Raw genomic sequence first — 23,814 nt, 5'->3', positions numbered from 1 at the left:
GCGCATGCCTGGTTATCTGGCCTCTCTCAGACTGCTCAAAATTCATTACAAAGTGACATCAGCCCAGCCGGAGACAAATGATGGCTGGATGAAAGGGAGCGCTGGGGCTTGGCTAGGATTAGTGTTAGCTTGCGCTGGCGACACATATACACACATACACACTTGTACACACGCACACAAAGCACACACACACGCACGTACACACACTTTAATCCACTGGCAGAACACTGCAGATACACAGAATTATCAAACAAGGGGCTGAACTCTCAGAGATGGGCAGGCTAATCTGCTAATAGTACAGAGCTGCACGTGTGTTTTGGTTTGTGTGTGTGCACGCACGAACGCACGCACAATTTTTATATACAAAAATACATAGGCATAATTATCTATATCTACATCTTGTATACATCTTGTTTTTATTTCTTTTTATTCTGACCTTTATAGAGTGGAGTGTGTGTTGTTGACTTTATCATAATGTTAATTGGTCTCTTGTTTTTTTTCAGCGATTTTAATAAAGTAGAATGTATAGCTTTTTCATGTAACTTATGTATTTACACTATTATTAACAGTACAATTTCTATTTCTGTCTGTATAATATAAATTTTCTAACCTGAAACAATAATTAAAACATGCTGCAGAGCAGCAAAATACTAATTTAAAAAGAAATATATGGACAAGTAAATATTATGCTTTGTCTTTAAATACATTCTTTTGAAACGTAAATTATTTAGAGGGCAAATAAAAATGACAGCAATAGTTTCTGTGTAGGAAATATTTTGTTGTCACACAACTTCCCTTCTTTCAGCCCATGTATGTATTATGTTTCACCCACTGGAAGTGGCATGGCAGGGCTATTTTCATCAGAACATGTGTTCGAGTCACTGGAAGCATTATTTTGCTGGTGAGATGTACTGTACAGTACGGTGAGAGGGTTTTATGAGGATTAACTGAACATGTAAGAGCGGGATATTTTCAAAAACGACTCTAATATGATATAGCCGATATGTGATGTCTGATAAATCCCAGGAGGTTTTCTTCCTTTTTTCTTTTTTTTTTTACCCCAGCAATCATATACCATTTTTACAGAGCATCATGGGTAATGAAGTCATTTTTGTCTGCCTTTTCAGAAGAGACTGCTGAGGATGGTGAGAGACCTCCTCGCTCTTCCTCCAGGCCTGGACACAACCTCACTGACCGAGACTTGACTGACAGCAGGAGAACTGACCGTAAGTCCACACACACACACACACACACACACACACACACACACACGCACACCAATACATACACATAACCATAAGCTTCCCTTCTTTTCTAAATTATCGCTCATCTCTTTCTCTGCCTCACATAAGTTTCTAACATGTGTGTGTAACATGTGAATGCTGCTGACTAGCCTCCATGTGACCTGCTTTAATCGTTTCCATCTGACAGAAAGAGAAAAAGAGAAAGAGACAGACAGGGAGAGAGAGAGAGTAGGAAAGAAGGAGAGAGAAAAAACAGAGAGAAAGGGAGAAGGATAAGTTGCGTGTTGTGGATATTACCAGGCAATGTCCAGGCCCCAGATTATTTTTTAATCAAATCAGTTTGCGTGCTTGTAATTTATAAGCGCCTTGCATTAATCTTTTCTCGTTCTTGTGCCCTCTCCGATGACATATTAATTTTTCATAAGCGCAGGATTAGATGGGGGGGCCTGTGTATATGTTTTTCTAATATTGCACCGCATCCCTGCAACCCTTAAATTAGTTTTTTCTTCCTTCACCCTCCCTTCATTTTTCTTTCTCTCCTATTTTTTTTTCTCTGGCTCAATCCATCCCTTAATTGTTGTCCAATCTGTGACCCTATCACCCAGCATTACCTCGGATAGAAAAAGAGCACAAGATAGAAAGAAGTGTTTAGTCGTTTGTAAGAAGGGCGATGTTGTTAGCAGGGAGGGGTAACAATCTGTACAAGACGGCTCTCTGTTTTTTGTTATTTGGGCGAGGTAGGGAGCACATAATGCCTCCGCTGCAAGGCTGTGGTCGGGATAGCCCCAGCTTTGTTAGATTTGATTTACCCAAATAAGAATTCATATGGTCTTTTTATGTATGAGATGGAAATCCATGGCTGGGGATGAATATTGCATGGGGTCTCTTTCTCCTGTTTTTTTTTTCCCCCCTCTGTCATTGCATGGGGTTCTCTCTCTCATTCTTTCTCCCCCTACTAATGTCTCTCCTTCTCTTTTTCTTTTACCCCACTCCCCACCCGCCGCCCCCCAACTCACACACACAACACACACACACACACAGCACACACACCTTCCAACTCCCAACCTCTATCCATCTCAAGCTCCCTCCCCACCTCCTCTTCCTAGCATGCCATACCTAGCTCCATAATGTGAGGCTCAATGAGGCAGAAGGAGAGCTGAGTGAGGCTGGGGCCTATTAGTTTAGCTAGTCATCTATCTTTCAGCTCTATCTCTCTGACAGGCCTGTCTGACAGACTGGCGGGGGGAACCACCATCCATGCATTTACCGCCGCATATTACCGCCAGTGTCATTTAACACCACCGCACACATGCAAAAAAGTGTCCAGGACCCTCCTACTTTAAAGCGCGCTTACATCTGTGCGTGTTGCCGGGTGTAGTTTATCATATGTCAGAAATCTATTTAATAAAGCAGAAATGTATGCCCTTTTTATTTTTTTTGTGTGTGAACAGTTAGTTCTAGGAATCACATTGGATGCCAGATATAATATTGCTAGTGGCTTTTTTGGTGTTTTTTTATTTTGCATTTGAATTAAATAAGGTTTCAGAAAGTCAAATGCCAGAAAATGCAATAGGGAGCTTGGAGTGTCAGCGTGTTGTTATGCTAGGGTTATCACCAGAGACAGGGCCTTGTTTTTCTCTTTTTCCAGCTTAAAGTAGTAAGATTTAGCATCTCCATCCTCAGCCCCAAATCTCTGGCAAGCTTGAAATGTTCAGATTCTGTGTGTGTGTGTGTGTGTGTGTGTGTGTGTGTGTGTGTGTGGAGATCTCCAGGGAAGGGATTACAGTGTGACCAAGTGAGCAGTGTGTTTGCGCACTTCATATCCAAGACCAAGATCCTTTAAACAAAGAGGGGCAGATAGATAGAGAGAGGAAAGAGAGAGATCGGGGGAGGTGGGGGGGAGGGGCAAGGAAAGACAGAAAGAGCGTTTTTTTCCCTTGCTTCATTTACATTGTCTTTTTATAATCCCATGTCACTTTAGATTAATTATAATCCATGTTACATTTTCCATGCAAATGTCCCCGATGTGGATTACTTCCAGATAGCTTTGTGCCGTGTGTGTAGATGGTGCATGTCGCCACCATGGCTCAGGGGCCCATTTCTTATAAATAACCAACTAAACAAAGGCCCTGGCATGGAAATGAGCCTGTCAGGCAGCCTTAGGAAATTACCGATCTCTACCTGCTTCAAATTAGCAAAGAAATTACTCATTGTTCCTACAGTCATATGTTACGTATTCATTTCGTGCATGATTTTGAATTGTACAGATAAAGAGGGGAAACAAAATGGAATGTTAAATATTGCATATTAGCTTCTTCTCATTCAGGGTATTTTCACTCTTTAGTTTTTTATTTGCATGCATCTTGCAAATTTGCCCAACTTGAGATGGAAGCTGTGTTCGTCTTCTGTCTCTCTAAGATGAGATTAAAATATATTAAAGACATTTGCATGTTTAATTACAAGCCTGCAGCAGTTCCTTTGTGCATGTGTGTGTGTTTTCTGTGTAATGACAGCTTGTTGAACGTCTCAGACAATTTGTCAAATGTGACAAGGCCATGCTCATATTTATCTCTCATTAGAACACACGCTGGAGATGGAAGAGAAAGGAGGGCTAGTCATTAAAAAACACAAACTACAAGACAGCTGCTGTTTAACAGCCTTTCTCTTCCTCTCGCTCTCTCTCTCTCTCTCTCCATCTGACTATGCTTCTCTCCGTTTCACTCCTTCTCTCTCTCTCTCTCTCTCTTTACATCCCTCTGGCTAGATCTGGGCCTGCTGAGTGCTTCAGTGGGAGTTTGGGGTTCAGAGTGTGTTGCTGTAATGTTATCAGGTGACCGGGGGTCAGCTTAATGCGTAACCTCAGAGCAGTAGGCCAGTAAATCATGCTGGCCGGCCCTCCCTGGCCCGTTTTGGCCAGCTCTCCCTCCTAGATTTACTGCTCCGTAACCTTAGCCAGTCTGCCAGGGCTCAGGACAGCTAAATTGAATACTAAATCCAAGCTGCCGCCACCCAGCCTGCTCCCCCTTAATTGACAGCCTTTTTCCCCCCACTCTCTGCTCTGTGTTTGTTGGCTTTTTTTTTTATTTTTTCATGAAATGAAATGTCAGGAATGGAATCTAATTGTTTTGCAGCTTGTAAAAGAAAGGGGGAAAAAAAGCGGAAAAAGATTGCAGTAGGTACGGTTTGATTGTTTTGAAAGATGTAGTTGATTTCATATAAAGTCATAGTTGGAGAGATATAAGGATTCAATGATATGCTTGTTTGTGTGAAAATCTCATTTGCTTGGTTCAGTTTGCACAAAATGTCTCACCCTTTCCGACACAAAAGGGCAGATTCTAAAATAGATCTACGGGAAAAACATTAGCTGTGATGGTGTTGTCGGTCCTCCTGCCTTTTGAGGAACAATTTGGGACTGAAATATCCTGAGGTATTTAGAGCTATGGGCTCCTCTGTCTCTTGCTATCATTTTTCCTTGTTCTTCCCTCTGTTTCTCTACATTTCTCTGCCTCTCCCACCATTGCTCTATACTTCTCTCCATTTGAGCGCCCACTTGCGTGTATATAAGTGTGTGTATACGCAGCTCCCTAAACACCATTGACAGTTGCAAATAAAGATGGGTGGTGAGTGTGCCGCTCTCTCCCCCTGCAATGCAAAAGGGGGTTGAGTGTCATAAATCACCTTTTGATTTATCTAATCAAGCAAGGTCCTGCTGCATGCAGACATTTGTCATTGGTGGAGGAGGGAGGGGGGTGTCAGGTTTATTCTGCCCCTCCACTTCACTGGGCTGCAGCTGGTGGAGCCCACCTAAGGATGGAGGGACGGAGGGAAGGTGGGATAGGGAGGGGAAAGAACAGGGAGGAGGAGGAGGAGGAGGAGGAGGAAAAAGGACACAGTCATTAAGTGTGGGGTGCAGACTCAGAGACAAAGGAAAATGAGAGGAGTCTCTTGCTCCTGACTTGTTCTCAATCCTGCTCTCTTCCGCAAGAATATGAAGCTGGTTAAAAACTACAGGATTTCTAGATTTGCTCTAGTCTTTGGATTGTGCTAGCCATTGTATTTATTTGTGTTACAGGTGATTATATCTTTGGAGGACACTCCACAATTTTGAATGCAATTCTATGCTTTGGAACAACTTCATTATTCACTGGAAGGGCTTGCCATTTAAAGCTCCTAAGTGGCCATAGAGAGAACTACTCTCTTAACATTCAAGGTTACCCAACTGTTTTTTCTTTGCACAAGTGTCATACATGTTGATGAAAGCACCAGGTCGAAGATGAATCTAAACCAGGAGGACAGATTTTTATGTTGCACGTGCGCACACACTCACACAAACATGCATTTACATTCAATATGACAGTAATCAATGGTGATCTGTGAGCTCTTTCCCCTCGCCGCATCGTAAATGTTTTTGCAGCCCCTTGTCCGACAATCGCCTCATCTCCTTTCGCAGGGATGTAATTTAGTTGCAAATTGACTGGAAGACGGAGGCAAAAATTGAAAGTTGAAATTAGAAATGGTCATAATAAATATGGGAGGCGGAGCAGAGGCTTTGGAAAGGTCAGGTGATATGACGGTTGCTTCCAGGCTGGACCGATCTGACCAATGAAGTGTCAGAGGCCTGTCATGAAGCACATAATACACACACATACATGCGCACATGAGCCCTGCAGGGGCCATCATAAGCAGTGGAAGACGAGATTACCCCGCTATTCTGAGCTGCAGAGCAATTCTCGGATGTTCTTGGAAATTCACATTGTGCCCTTGTGTTTTTTTTTTTTTTCTCCTCTCGCTCTCTCTTTCTTCCTCCCTCCCTCCCTCTCTCTCTTGTCACTTTCCTTGACAGGCCAATATTTCAGGCTCCAGATATAGGGGATTACAAATAAAATAAGTGGAACGCCTACTTAATGCAACAGAATTAAAATGCATGAACGGGCCGGAGGAATTGATATGCGCCCAATACAAACACGAGCCACAGAATAATATGAAATACAAAATGTTTTTTTTTCTACCCCCTCTCCATGTATCAGTGCTTTGATTTCCCTTTTTTTCCATTTGTGCATCTAGCGTGAAGCGTTGATTCGCAAGAGTGAGGCTCACATATTGCCTTGAGTGACCAGACGAGGGAGGGGAGGCAGAGGAGAGGGGGGGGGTGATGGCTTAGGGAGAGAGGGAGGAAGAGAGCAAGGGAGAGGGAGGGAAGGAGGGAGGGAGAGTTGCTGTGTCTTTGTGTTGTGCCGAGTGGGTAAATTGCAGTGGCAGAGTATAGCAGGGCCTGCATGGCCTGTATCTCAGGATGAGGCTAATGAAAGATTTATCAGCGGCTGCAGCATTTACTAAATACAACCAGAGGCTGATCTCTCCACATTGAGCCCCGCTGTTAACGTCACACACGCTTTCATGCACACATACAAATAGACACACACAAGCAGTGCTGCTACTGTACCACCAGCCGTGACCAAGCCCCGAAAATTTAGCATCTTGTACAGACAGAGAAGTTGTCTGAGGCAGCTGGGGAAATGTATATGAACTAATGAAGTGTATAATATTACCATAACATTTAATGTATGTCGTGCTGTGATAATGAGCCTGCCTGAGTTTTCTCCATTTCACATGTCCTCGGGGCAGAAACATATCACTGTATATGCATGTGAATAATAGTGCATGCTTGTATCCATGCTTATGCTGTCTTGGTGTCGACTCATTTTTTTTAATCATCACCTATTTGCCAATGAATATTAATTTGGTACACTTGTTTATATTATTCACTCTGTTATATTTGTATCAATAGTTATTTGGCCATGTTGTAATCTAACACAGCTACAAAATGTCAGACATTTCAATTTATTCACTCAAAGTGTCAATTTTGTCTACTTGATACATTCTAGATTAATATTCCCATTTCTCATACAGTATGTATGTGTGATCTATCTATTATTGTGTAGTAATTTTGCAGTCTTTTTTTTATCTAAAATGAGATTTGTTATGAATATATCTAAGCTTATAGTACACAAATGCAGACATATAAGCTGTAAACATAAATCATAACTGATTAGACAATAAACGACATACATTTTTAATGCTTTATATTGTGTCTCTGTCTCCCCTTCTCTCTCTTCCTCAACCGTTGGCCAGGAGTGAATGCCATATCCAAAGAGGTTTCTGGACAGAATGCTATGGTTAAACATTCCCTCCTGCCAGATCAACAAATTGAAAATCCACCCAAGAGGCCAAAGTCTGCTGAGGGGAAGACCTCTGCCAATGAGCAGGTAAATGTTTGTAGCCCATCAAAAGGGAACCATCAGTTATTCCATAATAGCAACAGTCTTGAAAGTGTTTCTGGTGTAGTCCCTGGCAGCTCAAAGATGATGTGCTCTAGCTAATCCTCAAAGTGTCTGTGGACCTTTAAATGTTTTCACCTTTCCAAGGAAAAAGGTTATGGAACTTTGTGTGCATCTACTCCAACTGGACATCTGGCAATTCATATTACAAATCAATTTTTACATGTTTGGTACAGGAAAGCGAATAGCTAATGAGGCATTGTATCCTTCATAAGCACTAATGAAATCTAACCTTCACTGTCACTGTGGGTTGAGCTAATGGCAAGATACTTATGAACTGTAAGAAGCAGATATGCTAAGATAAGCATTTAGCAATTGCTGGCGCCAGCTTACTATCAAAGGGTTAAATGCAGCCCACCATTCCCTCCCTGACAGAGCTTTTTAGCATCAAGCACAGTAGGCCAGTCTTTGTGTTCTTAAATGGAATACCTGCACTAGCCTTAAGCCCCCACCCTGCTTCTTTCCCCCTTTTTGCATCTCTTTAAATTATATGTGTTTTTAAATTAGATTATGAAGTATTAGCTCGTCTGGTTCTGGGCCCTGCAAGGAGGGAGGACTTAGTCATTTCAGAAATGGATTCTATTAAGACAGGTGGTGGGGAGGCAGCTATGTTAGGAGTACTCCCTGTAATGAGGGCAAGGCGTAGCTTGGGAGAGTACACACCTTTGTCATCTGTAATACCCTGATTAGAAATTCTGGCCAATCGTGTTTTCTGCTAATAAAATTGCATGAGTTGAGAGACTTAAGTGAATTACATGAAACATGGTTGATCTACATTTTCTATGTTGGGCATGGGGATTGGTGGGGAATGGTGAATGGGATAGGATGGAGAGAGTGGGCAGTGAAGAATAGAATAGAAAAGTGATATATTATTAGTTGTTTTCACCCTGAACAGATGGTAGGAGACATGTTTTTTTGCAATATTGATAAAACCCTTGTTTGTGGAAAAAGTCAGTTTCTTTAGTAAGGCAGATGGTGGGCAGTCAGCTATGCTAATGGCTCTGTTGTACAAGAATGATACCAACTAAAGAGTACATCTTGTGTAAAAAGTAATTCCTACTCTTGAATTAATGTTTACATTGCACAGGATGTCATTTTTTCTTAAATATCATTTCATTGTTTCTCTACTTTCAACCAGATACTTAATATACAATCTTGTTTTTTTGTTTTTTTAAGGTTCAGCAGTGTCCATATTGCAACTACAGCAGTAAAGATGCCAACCGTATGCAGCTCCATGTGATGTCCCAGCATTCCATGCAGCCAGTGATCCGCTGCCCACTGTGCCAGGATGTCCTGAGCAACAAGATTCACCTGCAGCTGCATCTCACCCACCTTCACAGTGTGGCTCCTGACTGTGTGGAAAAGCTGATTCTGACTGTATGTAGAAGTAATGATTATAAATAAGATTTGTGTGTGTATGTGTGAGTGTGTATCAGCAGAAATGTGTTTTTGCAAATTTGCAAAAAAAGGAAAAAAGTATTCAAAAGAAAATAGTAAATAGTGATACGTAGCACTTTCAATAAATAAGTGAAGGTTTTTTTGTAATTGCAGAATATGATAGTTGAATATGACATTTGTTTACTCGATACATATACACTGATGTTTCTGTCCATTGAGAGGTGCAAATTTCTCTTTTAAATGAGATTTAGTTCAAATTCTTCCTCAGCATTTACAAATATTGAATGTAGAATCTAAGTTCTCATGTCATTATTTTATTTTAAATTGATACAATAATGAAGAAATGTCTTTGATCTTGATAGGTTGTTGGACCTGACACAGCAACACCAAATAATGTAATGCATCCACAAACTGGACAAGACAAAGGTCTGTCTTTAATGGATTCCTCTACCTCGCTCACTGATGGGTCAGGAAAGTCTCAAGGTAAACAGAATTAAGTTAGAATGTTTTCTTTCTGTCTTTTAATTTGTTGTCCAAGTGATCATAAAATAATAATTATAAGAAATTATTCAATGTGTTGTATTTTAAATTGTATCTTCTGCTTTTAGGAAACAACTTGAAAGATGAGCTGACCACTCAAGACAAGAATGAATTGGACCTGCAGGGTGAGGAACTCAAGCCACCAAAGGAGGCCTCAGAGGCCCCAGGCTGGAAGAGAGCCAGTGGGTTAGGACAGGATAGCAAGTCCCCTGATACCCTACAGGACCACCTCAGTGAGCTCCAAAGGCTCCAGCAGCAACAACAGCAGCTGTCAGTATCTGATCGTCATGTCTACAAATATCGTTGCAACCACTGCAGCCTGGCCTTCAAGACCATGCAGAAGCTTCAGATACATTCCCAGTACCATGCCATCAGAGCAGCCACAATGTGCAGCCTTTGCCAGCGTAGCTTCAGGACATTCCTGGCCCTCAGGAAGCATTTGGAAAATGGACACCCTGAACTTAGTGAAGCCGAGGTGCAGCAGCTCATAGGAAATCTGCCACTGAATGGAGATATCACTGAGAGTGAAGCCAGGGCTTTGGAGGAAGCGCAGGCTTTTGAACATGACTTGGACAAGGATGATGAAATGGACCAGGAAGAGAAGCCCAGTCCTACAGGAAGTGACAGTAGCTCCCTGATTGATGAGATGGGAGCAGAACCAAAACGGACCCTGCCATTTAGAAAAGGGCCCAACTTTACAATGGAGAAATTTTTGGACCCTTCTCGGCCTTATAAGTGCACAGTATGCAAGGAGTCCTTCACCCAGAAGAACATCCTGCTTGTCCACTATAATTCAGTTTCCCACCTGCATAAGTTGAAGAAGGTTCTTCAAGAGGCCTCAAGCCCAGTTCCACAAGAGACAAGCAACAGCATTGACAACAAACCATTTAAATGCAATATTTGCAATGTTGCCTACAGCCAAAGCTCAACACTTGAAATTCACATGAGGTCAGTACTCCACCAGACCAAAGCCAGAACAGCCAAAACTGAAACAAGCAGCAGTAGCACTGGTAATAGTGGTCCAGTGCCTGCAAAAAGCCCAGCCCCAAGCACACAGGGGAACAACAGCAACTCAGACACTGCTAGAAGTAGAACACCCTCTGCTAACAAAGAAAACACTGTGGAACCCAAAGAAGCTAGCAGCAGCAACAACACAAAACAAACAACAACTACTGACCATGTTTCAGCACAGGCAAGTAGCCACCAGTCAGCGCAGTCCTCAGCCCAAATGCAATTGCAGCTCCAACATGAACTCCAGCAACAGGCTGCCTTCTTCCAGCCTCAGTTCCTTAATCCAGCTTTCTTCCCCCATTTTCCAATGACCCCAGAAGCACTGCTGCAATTTCAACAGCCACAGTTCCTCTTCCCCTTCTACATCCCTGGAGCAGAGTTCAACCTTAGCCCAGAACTAGCGCTGCATTCAGCAGCAGCTTTTGGAATGCCTGGCCTTACTGGATCATTCCTAGAGGACCTCAAGCAACAGATGCAACAGCAGCATCAGCTGCAGCAGGCTCAGGCCCAGCAACAGGCTCAGCAGCAACAGCAACAAGCCTCTCAGACACAGTCACAAATTCAGCAACAGAAAAACCAGCAACTGCAGAACCACAAAACCAAAATGGAGTGCAGCACTGTGTCAGTTTCAGAAATTCAGATGTCACGAGAGGCAGAGGACCACCTAGAAAAACAAGAAAACAGAGCAAAGATGGAAAATCCAGGTGATACATTAGGTGATGGAGGTAAAGACAACAAAGACCCTAAAAAGTCTAAGTTCCCAGAGCCATTGATTCCTCCTCCACGTATTGTGTCTGGAGCAAGGGGCAATGCAGCCAAAGCATTGCTAGAGAACTTTGGATTTGAACTAGTCATCCAGTACAACGAAAACAGACAAAAAAACCAAAAGAAAAACAAAGATGGAGTTGAACAAGCAGAAATGAACACTGATAAGCTTGAATGTGGGATGTGTGGAAAACTCTTCTCCAATATGCTTATTCTAAAGAGCCACCAGGAACATGTGCACAGTCAATTTTTCCCATATGTGGAGCTGGAAAAATTTGCCCAGCAGTATAGAGAGGCTTATGACAAACTGTATCCAATAAACCCTGCTTCACCTGAGACTCCACCACCACCACCGCCGCCTCCTCCTCCACCACCGCCTCCTGCTCCAGCCCCAGTTACAGCTCCTCAACCTCCTTCAACATCAATGACCAAACCCCAAACCCCAGTACCTTCACCAGTTCCTGTCTCCCATCAGACCCCACACCAACCCTCTCACCAGGCACCACCACCCCAACCACCACCCCCTCCTCCACCACCTACAGCCCCTCCTGCACCTCCCCAAGTGCAGCTCCCTGTTCCCTTGGATTTGCCCCTTTTTTCACCTCTGATGATGCAGTCCGTTCAGCACCCAGGGCTGCCACCTCAGTTGGCCCTCCAGTTGCCCACTATGGACTCTCTTTCCACAGACCTTACACAGCTCTGCCAGCAACAATTGGGTCTTGATCCAAACTTCCTCCGCCAATCTCAGTTTAAGCGACCACGCACCCGTATCACAGATGACCAGCTTAAGATCCTCCGGGCCAACTTTGACATAAACAATTCCCCCAATGAAGAGCAAATCCAGGAGATGTCAGAGAAGTCTGGCTTGCCCCAAAAAGTCATAAAGCACTGGTTCCGCAACACTCTCTTCAAAGAGAGGCAGCGGAGTAAAGACTCTCCCTATAATTTTAATATTCCTCCTATTACTACATTGGAAGATATTCGAATGGAGCCCCAACTCAGTGCACATGAATACTACAGAACTGAAGCGTCCTTGAACAAGAGGTCCTCCAGAACTAGATTCACTGATTATCAGTTGAGGGTACTTCAGGATTTCTTTGACACTAATGCCTATCCAAAGGATGATGAGATTGAGCAACTCTCGACTGTGCTCAACCTACCAACCCGGGTCATTGTGGTGTGGTTCCAGAATGCCCGCCAGAAAGCTCGCAAGAGCTATGAAAACCAGGCAGATTCCAAAGACAATGAGAAGAAAGAGCTCACCAATGAGCGATACATCAGAACCAGCAACATGCAGTACCAGTGTAAAAAGTGCAACATTGTGTTCCCACGCATCTTTGACCTTATCACTCACCAGAAAAAGCTGTGTTATAAAGATGAAGACGAGGAAGGTAATGAAGACAGCACCTGTGACGAATGCATAGATTATGACCCAGGTCCAGTGAAGGTTTCCCAATTACTTTCAGAGCCACCCAGACAGTCCCAAGGAACTGCCAGCAGTTCTGGCTCAAGCTCCCCTGTGATGGCCTCTCCTCGTGCCAGCATGGGGAAAACTTCCCCAAAACCAGAAGTTGTCCCTGAAACTGAACCTAAACAAACTGAGACTGCCTCCTCACCAGTGATCAAGTCACTACCAGAACCCAGACCATCTAAGGCTTGCACACCTCAGCCACCTCCTCAGAAAGCTCCCCAACCACAAATTTCAAGACCCCATTCCCAGCCACAGGCAGCTGCAGTGCCCTCAAGTCCACTCTCCCTGGCCCTTTCCTCACTCACTAACAGCCTCCCCCATCAGATGCTTCAGTATCAGTGTGACCAGTGTAAGATTGCATTCCCCACCGTGGAGCTATGGCAAGAGCACCAGCACATGCATTTCTTAGCTGCCCAAAACCAATTTCTTCACTCTCAGTTCCTTGAAAGACCCATTGATATGCCCTATATGATATTTGACCCCAACAACCCCCTAATGGCTAGCCAGCTGTTATCTGGAGGTCTCTCCCAAATCCCCTCTCAGGGTAGCTCTGGTTTGTCTTCTGCTGCAGGCTCTGGAGCAATGAAAAGAAAACTGGATGACAAGGATGAAAGTGCTAATGATAAAGATGGTGGAAACAGTAGTGAAGAGCAACATAGAGATAAACGTTTGAGAACCACCATCACACCAGAACAACTGGAGATCCTCTATGACAAATACCTACTTGACTCTAACCCAACAAGGAAGATGTTGGACCACATTGCACGAGAGGTTGGCTTGAAAAAGAGGGTTGTGCAAGTTTGGTTCCAAAACACTCGTGCAAGAGAGAGAAAGGGGCAGTTTAGGGCTATAGGACCCTCACAGTCCCATAAGAAATGCCCCTTTTGCAGAGCACTGTTCAAGGCTAAATCTGCTCTAGATAGCCACATACGATCTAGACACTGGCATGAGGCTAAGCAGGCAGGCTTTAGCTTGCCACCAAGCCCAATGATGAATCAAGACAATGAAAGAGGTGAAAGCCCACATAAGTATAATTTCTTTGACTACCCACAACTGCCTACCAAGACTGAGCCAAATGAGTATGAGCTGCCTGCTGCATCCTCAACCCCAGTCAAACCATCTGAGGCACAGGTAAAAAACTTCTTAAGCCCTTCATCCTTAAAAGCTGAAAACTGTGATGAAACCGACGGGCCCAATATAAATTCAGCAGAAGCCTCATCTTATGATCTCAGTAAGATGGACTTCGACGAGACATCATCAATTAATACAGCCATTAGTGATGCTACAACTGGAGATGAGTGTAATAACAATGAGGTTGAGAGCTTCACAACCAATGGGGACAAGCTGAGTGACAACAGGAGTGGCCTGGCATCAAATTCTGATGGTGGAAATGAAAGGTTCCAATTCAGTATGGTGAGCCCTGCCCTCAGCTTCACTGGAAAAGACTATGACTCTTACTTTAGCTCCAGGGATGATGACATGGATGAAAACAATGACAGGAGTGAATCATCAAGCCTAGCTGATCCCAGTTCCCCTAGTCCCTTTGGGACAAGTAACCCCTTCAGCAAGTCCGGGAAAGGCAGCAATTCTGGGGATAGGCCAGGTCACAAACGATTCAGGACCCAGATGAGTAATCTGCAACTTAAAGTCCTCAAAGCCTGTTTTAGTGACTACCGCACTCCTACAATGCAAGAGTGTGAGATGCTGGGCAATGAGATTGGACTCCCAAAGCGTGTTGTCCAGGTGTGGTTCCAGAATGCCCGTGCTAAAGAAAAGAAATTCAAGATTAACATTGGAAAGCCATTCATGATAAGTCAAGGCTCACCAGAGGGGCCCAGGCCAGAGTGTACTTTGTGTGGTGTAAAGTACACTGCCCGGATGTCCGTCCGAGACCACATCTTCTCCAGACAGCACATCACCAAAGTGCAAGAAACCCTGGGAAACCAGGTAGATAGAGAAAAGGACTACCTAGCACCAACCACTGTCCGTCAGCTGATGGCCCAGCAAGAGCTGGACCGCATGAAGAAAGCTGGTGAGGGACTCAACCTGCCTGGCCAGCAGCAACAGACTACAGTGGACAACAATAATGCACTTCATGGCCTCAGCCTACCCTCAGGCTACCCAGGGTTATCTGGCCTTCCGCCAGTGCTACTTCCTGGGGTCAATGGGCCGTCATCACTTCCTGTTTTCCCACCCAACACACCTGGTGAGTTAGTATGACAAACAGTGGGGAAAGAAAGTTTAATAGACTAGAAGCTTTATAAACTGAGCTTTATCATGCACTATTTTATTCTACTATACTACTGTTTATTCTGTATCACAGTGGTGTTTGTCAAAAAGTCTTATTTTTTAAAACTATTTTAAAACTAAAAATGGTGGGAGGTAGTGCATGCATAATGTCATCATCAGAGTTGAACTGCTAATTGATAATTCAGAGATTTTTTACAAGAAATGTGTCTATATCATTGCTTTTGTTTGTGTTGTTTGTTTTTCCCCTTATTGTAGGTTTGGTATATTTATATTAATATATTGGAAAATTGAAATTATCATAAAGCGCATGTGACAGTTTTGATCCATAACAAAATAACAAGAAAGATAAGCCAGTGACAAATTAAGCATCTTTATCTTGTCATACAAACTAATTTCCATAGTGATTTGGGATGAATATTTAAATATTGAATATTTCCATATTTATATACCACTGTATTTCAGCTTTAGCGTCTCCCGGTGCTGGCATGCTTGGGTTTCCTACACCAGCCACCCCCTCTCCTGCCATGTCTCTCAGCACTACCCCAACCAAGACTCTTCTGCAGACTCCTCCTCCTCCTCCTCCTCCACCTCCTCCACCTCCTCCTGTTCCCTCCACACCTTTGGCAGCAGTAAATCATACAGAGCAGCAAGGTAAAGAGAAAGAGAGAGACAGCAGCAAGAAACCAGGAGACAAGCCACTTCAGATGAAAGTGAAGGACCGAGAGAATGAGAGCAGCTCACGCCCTGAGACCCCCAGCATGGCCAGGAAAAGGGAGAAACCAGCTCCAGGGAAACCAGGAAGCGAGACACAACTGGACGCCACACAGCTTCAGGCACTTCAAAATGCTCTTGCCGCAGGTGATCCCAGCTCTTTCCTGGGGGGGCAGTTCCTGCCCTACTTTCTACCTGGATTTCCCAATTGCTTCTCTCCCCAGCTTCCTAGAGGGGTCCAAACAGGAGCCTACTTCCCACCACTGTGTGGAATGGAGAGCCTGTTTCCATATGGCCCAGCAGCAGTCCCACAAGCTGCCATGGCCGCTGGTCTCTCCCCGACCGCTCTCCTGCAGCAGTACCAGCAGTACCAGCAGTCCCTCCAGGATTCACTGCAGAAGCAACAGCAGCAGCAGCAGAAACAACTTGAGCAACAGCAGAAACAACAACAGCAGCAGCAGCAGCAGCAGCAACAACAGCAGCAGCAGCAGCAGCAGCAGCAGCAGCAGCAGAAACCAACCCCTGTGAAGACACCCCAGAGCATACAGAGCACCACCACCAACTCTTTCAAACCAAAAGAAGCTATAGATGCTAAGGATGACACCAACAAAGGCTCTTCAACAGAAAGCACAAAAGAAGAACCGAAAACAGATACCAAAAGTACCATGGATTTTCCAGACGCTTTTATTGTACCGTCCGTCAAGCATGAGTTTATATGCAGGAAGTGCCAGATGATTTTTGCTGATGAAGATTCAGTGGTGCGTCATCAGAAGTCCTTCTGTTACTTCGGACATCCTTTTACTGACCCGCAAGAGACAGTGCTTCGAAAGGCAGTGAGCAACTACACTTGTGTTGCCTGCAATGTGGTTGTTAACGGGAATGAAGCACTTGGCCAACACCTTCAGTCGAGCTTGCACAAAGAGAAAACAATCAAACAAGCAATGAGAAATGCCAAAGAGCATACTAGATTATTACCTCACTCTGTCTGCTCCCCTACTCCTAACACCACATCTACCTCGCAGTCTGCAGCTTCTTCTAATAACACCTTTCCTCATCTCTCTCACTTGTCCATGAAGTCCTGGCCAAATGTCCTGTTCCAGGCCACCACAGCCCGGAAAGCTGCTTCCTCCTCCCCGTCTGCCTCTCCTCCTCCCCCCCTCTCCTCACCTTCAACGGTTACCTCAACTTCCTGCAGCACCTCAGGGGTTCCAACCTCACTACCCACCGAGAGTTGTTCAGATGAGTCTGACAATGAGCTAAGCCAGAAGCTGGATGACTTAGATAACGCGTTGGAAGTCAAGGCTAAGTCGGCCTCTGGCCTAGACGCGAGCTTCAGTAGTATCAGAATGGATATGTTCAGTGTGTAGGAGTGACAAAAGGATCCCTTGCTTAAAGAAAAAAATAAGACTTTTTAAACTGCAGTTCCAAAGTTTCTCTTAACCCAAAAAATTACAGTACCAAATGATTGACTCAGGATTGTTTTTCCCATATTGATATGCTGGCAAGATATTGATTGATTTTTGTTATGGACAGAACTGTTGCAGATGCTTGACTGAGCTTATATTGTATACAAAAACATGGAGTAGGAAAAAATCCCACAGGCTCCCTTGGGGGGCTTGTTTCAAGCCAAAAACTCTCACGATAGCAAATTGCACCTCAGCTGGATTGTTTTCCAAATGCTAGCATGTACTGTATGGGATGACGATCCAGAACCCTCAAAGAGAATCTCTCTTAGTTTAGATAGGTGTAATTCAGTAGCTTTAAATTCTCAGGTCAGAACATAACATTTCTCATTTGTTAAAGCAGCAACAAGCCTGGGTACACTTGGCTTATAACCAAAACATGTCAAGCTTTATCGGACGCATTTCCTTGATGTGTATAGAGTACCAAGAGACAATATTACTGTTACAGTGGACGATGTGCATATCCTTTTAGTTTTGCCCTACAAAGACAGTATGGTTTTGCCACTGAGGGAATTTAGAATGGTGAAGTAAATGTGTATGATGCCCCTGTGTTTGCCAGTTTGTATTACAACAAGCTGTATCTATTTCCCACCCCCTTTTTTCTTGTAGTATATACTAATCTGTGCCAACTCTTACCCTCTCACTTTTACCTCTGCTCACACCCTTTTCTGAAGAGGTAATAACTCTAGTTTTGATAGACTCTCTCGGATTATGTGAATATAACATTTTTCATTTGTGAATTGCTGTACTGTTACGGTACCTGCTTGTGTCTGGACTATAGTGCACTTATTTTGTTTTTATTTGTCTTTTTTATTATTTGATTAGGCCATTTGTTAATTTAATAGAATTTTTCTGTTTGTATGTATGTATGTTTGTGTTTTAATTATTATTTGTTTCTATTGCAGCAGCATATTGGTCCATATTTGTTACAGGATTGATGCCTAACAATCTAGAGACCTATTTAACAATTGGTGCATCCATGAAAGCAGTACTGTATACTTGAAACTGTTAAGGTACAAGTTGGTCACAATGTTAAAAAAGGTATGATCATTTGCTATACATTTGCAAATATGCTGCTTTAAAAGGGGGACAACAGCATTTTGTGTTGTATATTAAAAACATTTTCATGTACTTGTAGGACTTAAAACAGTGTTACACCTATACACAGCCATTTAGTGCATAGGTTGACGTCCTCCCATCAGTTCTCTGGGCACTTCTGATGCTCTACAGTTAAAGTCAACATTTTAATTTCCACATTTAGTGATTTCAACATTGCAAAGTATTACCTTACAAAGTTTTGCTGCTACTGTGTAATGTTATTTTGCTTGCCATAAATTCTCTCAACTTTCTACCAGACATAATACTGATCCATTAATTGCTTTGCTTTGCTATTTTTTATTTTATATTTTGTTATTTTGCTGTGGAACTAAGAATGTGAAAGCTGTCAAAGGGTGTTCAATTTTTTACGAATCACTTTCTAGTTTGGTAATTGAAACCAATGTGATTCATTCCAAAGTAACAGAAGGCTATTTGTATGAAAGAAAAAGGCTTGTGAACAAAGAAAGCTAAGCTGTTGTACATATTCGTAGTTGGCTGTGCATGGTACAAATTTATTAATATGAAGAAATGCAAAAATGTATTGCTTTTGGTATTTCCTATTCTGAGATGAGCAAGTAGCATGTAATGCAACTGTTTGACAGGTTAAATCAAATCATGCTTAGTTATTGTTTCAAACAATGAAATCAAGTAACATTTCCTCTTATGTTTTATTATTGTAAAGGTGTTTTTTTTTTTTTGTTTTTTTTGTTTTTTTTTGTTTTTTCAAAGTTTTAAAGCAAAATGTTTTTAATTTTCTGCGTGAGCTTTTTAAATGTCATTATTTCAATTTTTAGTATTTTAACATTTACTTTAATCCTGAAGACACTTTTCGATTGTGTTTCATAAGAGACATCCTGGCCTCCCAAGGTGCAATTCTGCCATTGTACAAACATGAGCGACTGTCCTGATTCCAAAGGCTTTCACAACTCTGGCTTTTTGCCTTTCCCCACTCTGTGGCTCAGCATTATAAGACTGAACTGTCAGCTAGCATCATGTGCTAAGATGTTAGCATCAGACAGGACGCTTTCCACACCAAGGACTGGTAAAAGCTAACAAACCAACAAAAAGGATGGTCCAACAATATAACTGTACATAGATATTGCAACTGCACAGCAGCCAAAAAGAAAAAAAAAAAAGAACTTTTTAAAAAAAAAAGGATGGATTGTGTCATGTTTATGGGGACAGCCTTCAAAAGGTTGAAATTGGAATTGTTCTTCTGGATGTCAAAGGGATTTTCATGGCGCAATCATATCCTACACAATATGTACTCTTCAACATCTGGGTTACATAGGAAATGCACCCTGAGGTTTTAATAAGAAGAAGCCCCTATGGCTAAAACTTTAAATAAACTAAACCAAAAATGTTATTGATGTTTTATATATAGAGAGTAGTCGCATTAGTTTTTGTTACTGTACTGTTTGAGGTCTCAACTGTACCGTATCACGGTAATAACATGGTTTTGAAACCTTTTTTTTATTTTGTCACAGACCTGTTGTCATAGTTGAAATGACGTTTATTGTAGATGGTATTTGAACAACTTCTGGAAATAGTTCATCAAGTATGTTTGTTGCTCATTGTTGTGATACATTAAAAACTGTATCTGCAAACCAGTTTGGTCTCATAAAACATTCTTTATTTCATGTTCATTGTTTCAGGTTCTAAGAAGCTAACTATCTTAAATTTAGATTAGTTTAAATAAGCTTTTTGCATTTAACTACACAAAATTGAATGTCACGTTGCTATGAAGCATTTCAATGCAACACATTTTCTCTTAATCGCATATATTACAATGTGAACTTGTTTAAATTGTCATATTATATAACAACGTTATATTGTACTTTGACTGGAAAATGTCCATATATTTTAACAGTAATATAGAAGATTTGTGTTCTAACCAGTACACTGTAAATGACAAGCATAGTATCATTTTAGACTAAAGCAGGTCATTTACCATACATTTAGATGTTTGTTTGTTTTTAAATGTAGTTTCCGTATTACACTTTTAATGAAGGCACATCTTTTTCCAAAACAAGTATACCTATGTCATACTGTTAACAAAATATGTATTGTGTTGACAACCCTCTAATAACTGTCATTCCAGTCACTGACAGACAAAAATCATATAATGGGGTATTTCCTGTCATTATGCTATTTGTGGTAATCTGACTCTAAGCAGATGCAGGGGATTATGTTTGGAAGTGTCTGCTAATCTGGATCTGATCAGGTGCAGCTCTAGACCCCTCCCAATAAAGGTAAAAATCCACAATACTATATCACAATCATAGATAAACAGACACAACAGAGACTAAAGAACATGTGATCTAAAATTGGTAAGGTTTATCCTCTCATTGGCGGTATGCAAGTTCCATGCTGATGTGTTGAAAAGGGTATACTTAAGCACAGAAGACCATTTTTAACCTAGATTTTCCATTCTATAGATATCTGATAGACGAGACATTAGTGTTACCAAGTGTATAATGCTTTTTAAAATTCTATTAAGGAACAAACTGCACACAAGTGTCAGACAGAAGGACGACTTTTTAGATCTGAGGTCAACGGATGCTGTCACATTAAAAATTGCACCTCAGGAACACCTCGACACAATACATCACACCCTGCCAGTGAGACGTGTCCGCCACTAGTGTCAGGGTCACGGAGAAAGCCGACATTCACAAGTCGTTAAATCCACCTAATGAAATTTCACAAGGGCAGCAAAAATGAAGGGGAAGATGAGGATCTTTTCACTCCAGCAGAATCGGCAGTGGCCTTTATTGTTTCGCTTAACACACTTCAGTGTGCAGTGAAACAGCCGCGACATGTAAAAGCCTCAAAAAACAGCTTTTCTCTCCCCCCTTCTGACTTCACCCCTCGCCCTTGACGAATGTGCTTGGCTCACAGGGTGCAACCGTTCTGCTGAATGGCCCTTTCCTGTTGCTAACCCTTAAAGCGCAGGCAGTTGCCGAGGTAGGGCTCCCCCTCACCATATTATGGGATTGAATTGCGTTTGACCTTTGTGGAGAACAATGGCTGAAGGCCTTTCGTTTTTCTGGCCTTCTCAGTGCCAAGCAGAAGGACGTCTTTACTCTGTGTTTTCACTGTGGTCTGCCAGTAATTCACAAGCAGGATGACAGGGTGATCTATGCTCAGTAAATGTGTGTGCGTGTGTGTTTGTGTACACAAGGGTATACGCAAGTGTATTGTTTGCCAATTCGCACTTATATGTACTGAAATTACTGTTTATAGGTCAAACTAAACATAAAACCTGATAAAAGAACCGTTTTGATGTGACTATTTTTTTGGGGGGCCACCCAATTGTGCTACCTAACTGCACTGTCCTAGAATAAAAAGGCCCTCTTAAGAGAAGAGTAGTTCATAGTAGTTTAGACACAGCTTTGCTAAAGAGGCCGCAGCAGTGAGCGGTCTTGCCCTGAATACACGATAAAAGGTTTACTGTAAATTCTAAATGGCGTTTTCTGCAACCCATACATCACTCATGACCATTAGGTTCCACCCTCACTGCACAGTGCACCCTTCCAGCCACAGCTTTCCAGATGATACAGTACAGAGGCTGCAGTTCAGGCAGATCTGCCTTTGAATAGCCTGCAGCCAATGGATTTTCTCTGGATAATACAATGTTTGGGACAGAGAGGCAGGGATTAGTCCAGACGGATACATCCACCACCCCCCACATGCCCAATCTAATTAGACTGGAATCAGTTTAAGATGAAAGCAAGCCCTAGCATCACCGCACTAAATACTGGAATTAGTATTCCCCGCATGGGAATTTAATGACGGAGACTGAAAATCCAATCACATTCACTCCCAGTTTAGCCCCTCATGCATTGGGCCTGGACAATGACGAAACGAAAGAACAACAACAATGATTTGTCTGTCAATAGATATTGACCAACATCACATCTGAGGCCACTTGCGTATTGGCGTTACTATGTTGTCATCATTTAACGAGGATAAACAGCTCATAATCAGATATTTAGACAGTCTGTTTTTGATGTAAACCTTTGTCACATTCTGAGTCTTCCAGAGGACATGAGAGTAATCAATCAAAACAGGAATAGAAAGGAGGACAGGACGAGTTTTAAGACAAACATGTATCACGCTTCTGTTTATTATTAATAGGTTAAAATATGAGTTCATCTATGGAATTCAAATCAATAGTGATTGTGCAAACACACCTGTGTTCCATGCCTCTGTGTTGTGTGTTTGGCCCTAGAAAAGAGAGTTAACCTGATTTGTGGAAAAAGAGGAACTGTGCTTGTTCTTGTTCATTTGCTCATCTTACTTAGAAGGCTGCATTCACGCATAAAATCCAGCAATTGGTTAAGTTAGTTACTAATCAGCTCCTTACATCAAAGCCCCGATTGCTGCATGGGAATTGAAAATGTCAAATTATTGCTATCAGGCAGACAGCATCAGATCCTTTTTAGTTTCTATTATCTTAGAGACTTTAAGCTCACATTCACTGATAAAACAGAACATATTTTGCAGCATATTCATATGAAACATTCTCACAGTCTCTTGACTTTATCTTGCCCTTATTATTATTATTTCTCTACCTAAGTATATGCAGTCAAGGGAACTCTATTTTAAAACCACTAAAATGCAAGCCATATTTCAGCGTCAGCTTAGTGATTAACGGCACAGACCGGAAATAACTCCAGCACCTGGGTTCCATCCACCACACAATATCTCCTACACCTGCGATTCATCCACCAAAGCATTACACCTGAGAAATCAGGAAACCATTGTCCCCCGTGCACAAATACTCAACATGAAATCTTATTATTTATTGCCGGCTGTATTTGGAGGTATGTACCAAAACAGAACCTGTTGTTTTTCTGCTAACAGGTGTAATGCAACTTTCTAACTTATCCAACAACTGATTCTGCAAAACTTTGCTACTTTTTACCCCCAGGAGGAAATTCAGTGTGCCTTTTTAGTAAATGAGGAGATAAATATTGTTTGCGCAGTTGGCAGTACTGCATCAGTGGGAAGAGGACACAGCATTAAGCAACAAAAGGCACAATTCTTGTAGCGATGCATTCTTTAAGATGGTGAAAAAAAAAACATTAACAATGTTCTCTGTGGATTTACCCAGGTGTCAACAAAGGCCACACACAAACTAACATATGAAAAAGGCAATCCATTTCATTTTTAATGCATATATATCTTTCTTTTGGCGTATTTTCTGCTTTTAGTGTTTACTGCTGCAATACCTCATTTCTGAGGTACAAAAGGAAAGAAAGAGCGTGAGGAAAACGGAGGGGGCAGGAGTACACCTGCCTTATTATTGCCTTGTGGATGAAGGATACAATCACTGCTGGCATTTCTACAAGACACACAGCCAACTAACACGTATTTTAAAGTGAAAGAGAAGGAGGAGGAGGTGTGAGGCAGAAAGGAAGGCAGGCCCGAGAGAAAAAGAAAAAGAGACACAAACAGACGGGCCAACAGGCTGACAGAGACTGAGTGTCAGGGACAGACAGAAAGAGAGAGAGAGAGAGAGA

At 42.3% G+C, this 23,814-nt stretch overlaps 1 protein-coding gene across 6 annotated transcripts in view; it reads left to right on the top strand.

Moving 5' to 3' along the window:
* zfhx4 (zinc finger homeobox 4) overlaps positions 1–19,899 on the top strand; it is a 279,124-nt gene extending 259,225 nt beyond the window's left edge. For all 6 annotated transcript variants that reach the window (XM_027274217.1, XM_027274215.1, XM_027274216.1 and 3 more), the window contains 6 exons: positions 1,128–1,226; positions 7,377–7,510; positions 8,759–8,959; positions 9,343–9,463; positions 9,589–14,973; positions 15,480–19,899. In XM_027274217.1, coding sequence (XP_027130018.1) covers positions 1,128–1,226; positions 7,377–7,510; positions 8,759–8,959; positions 9,343–9,463; positions 9,589–14,973; positions 15,480–17,095 — 7,556 coding nt within the window. In that variant the 3' untranslated portion in view covers positions 17,096–19,899. The remainder of the gene's footprint in view (positions 1–1,127; positions 1,227–7,376; positions 7,511–8,758; positions 8,960–9,342; positions 9,464–9,588; positions 14,974–15,479) is intronic.
* Positions 19,900–23,814: the final 3,915 nt, after the last annotated feature.

Source organism: Larimichthys crocea, chromosome XXIII, assembly GCF_000972845.2.
Source record: "Larimichthys crocea isolate SSNF chromosome XXIII, L_crocea_2.0, whole genome shotgun sequence".
NCBI lineage: Eukaryota > Metazoa > Chordata > Actinopteri > Sciaenidae > Larimichthys > Larimichthys crocea.
This window is presented reverse-complemented; position numbering and strand designations above follow the sequence as displayed.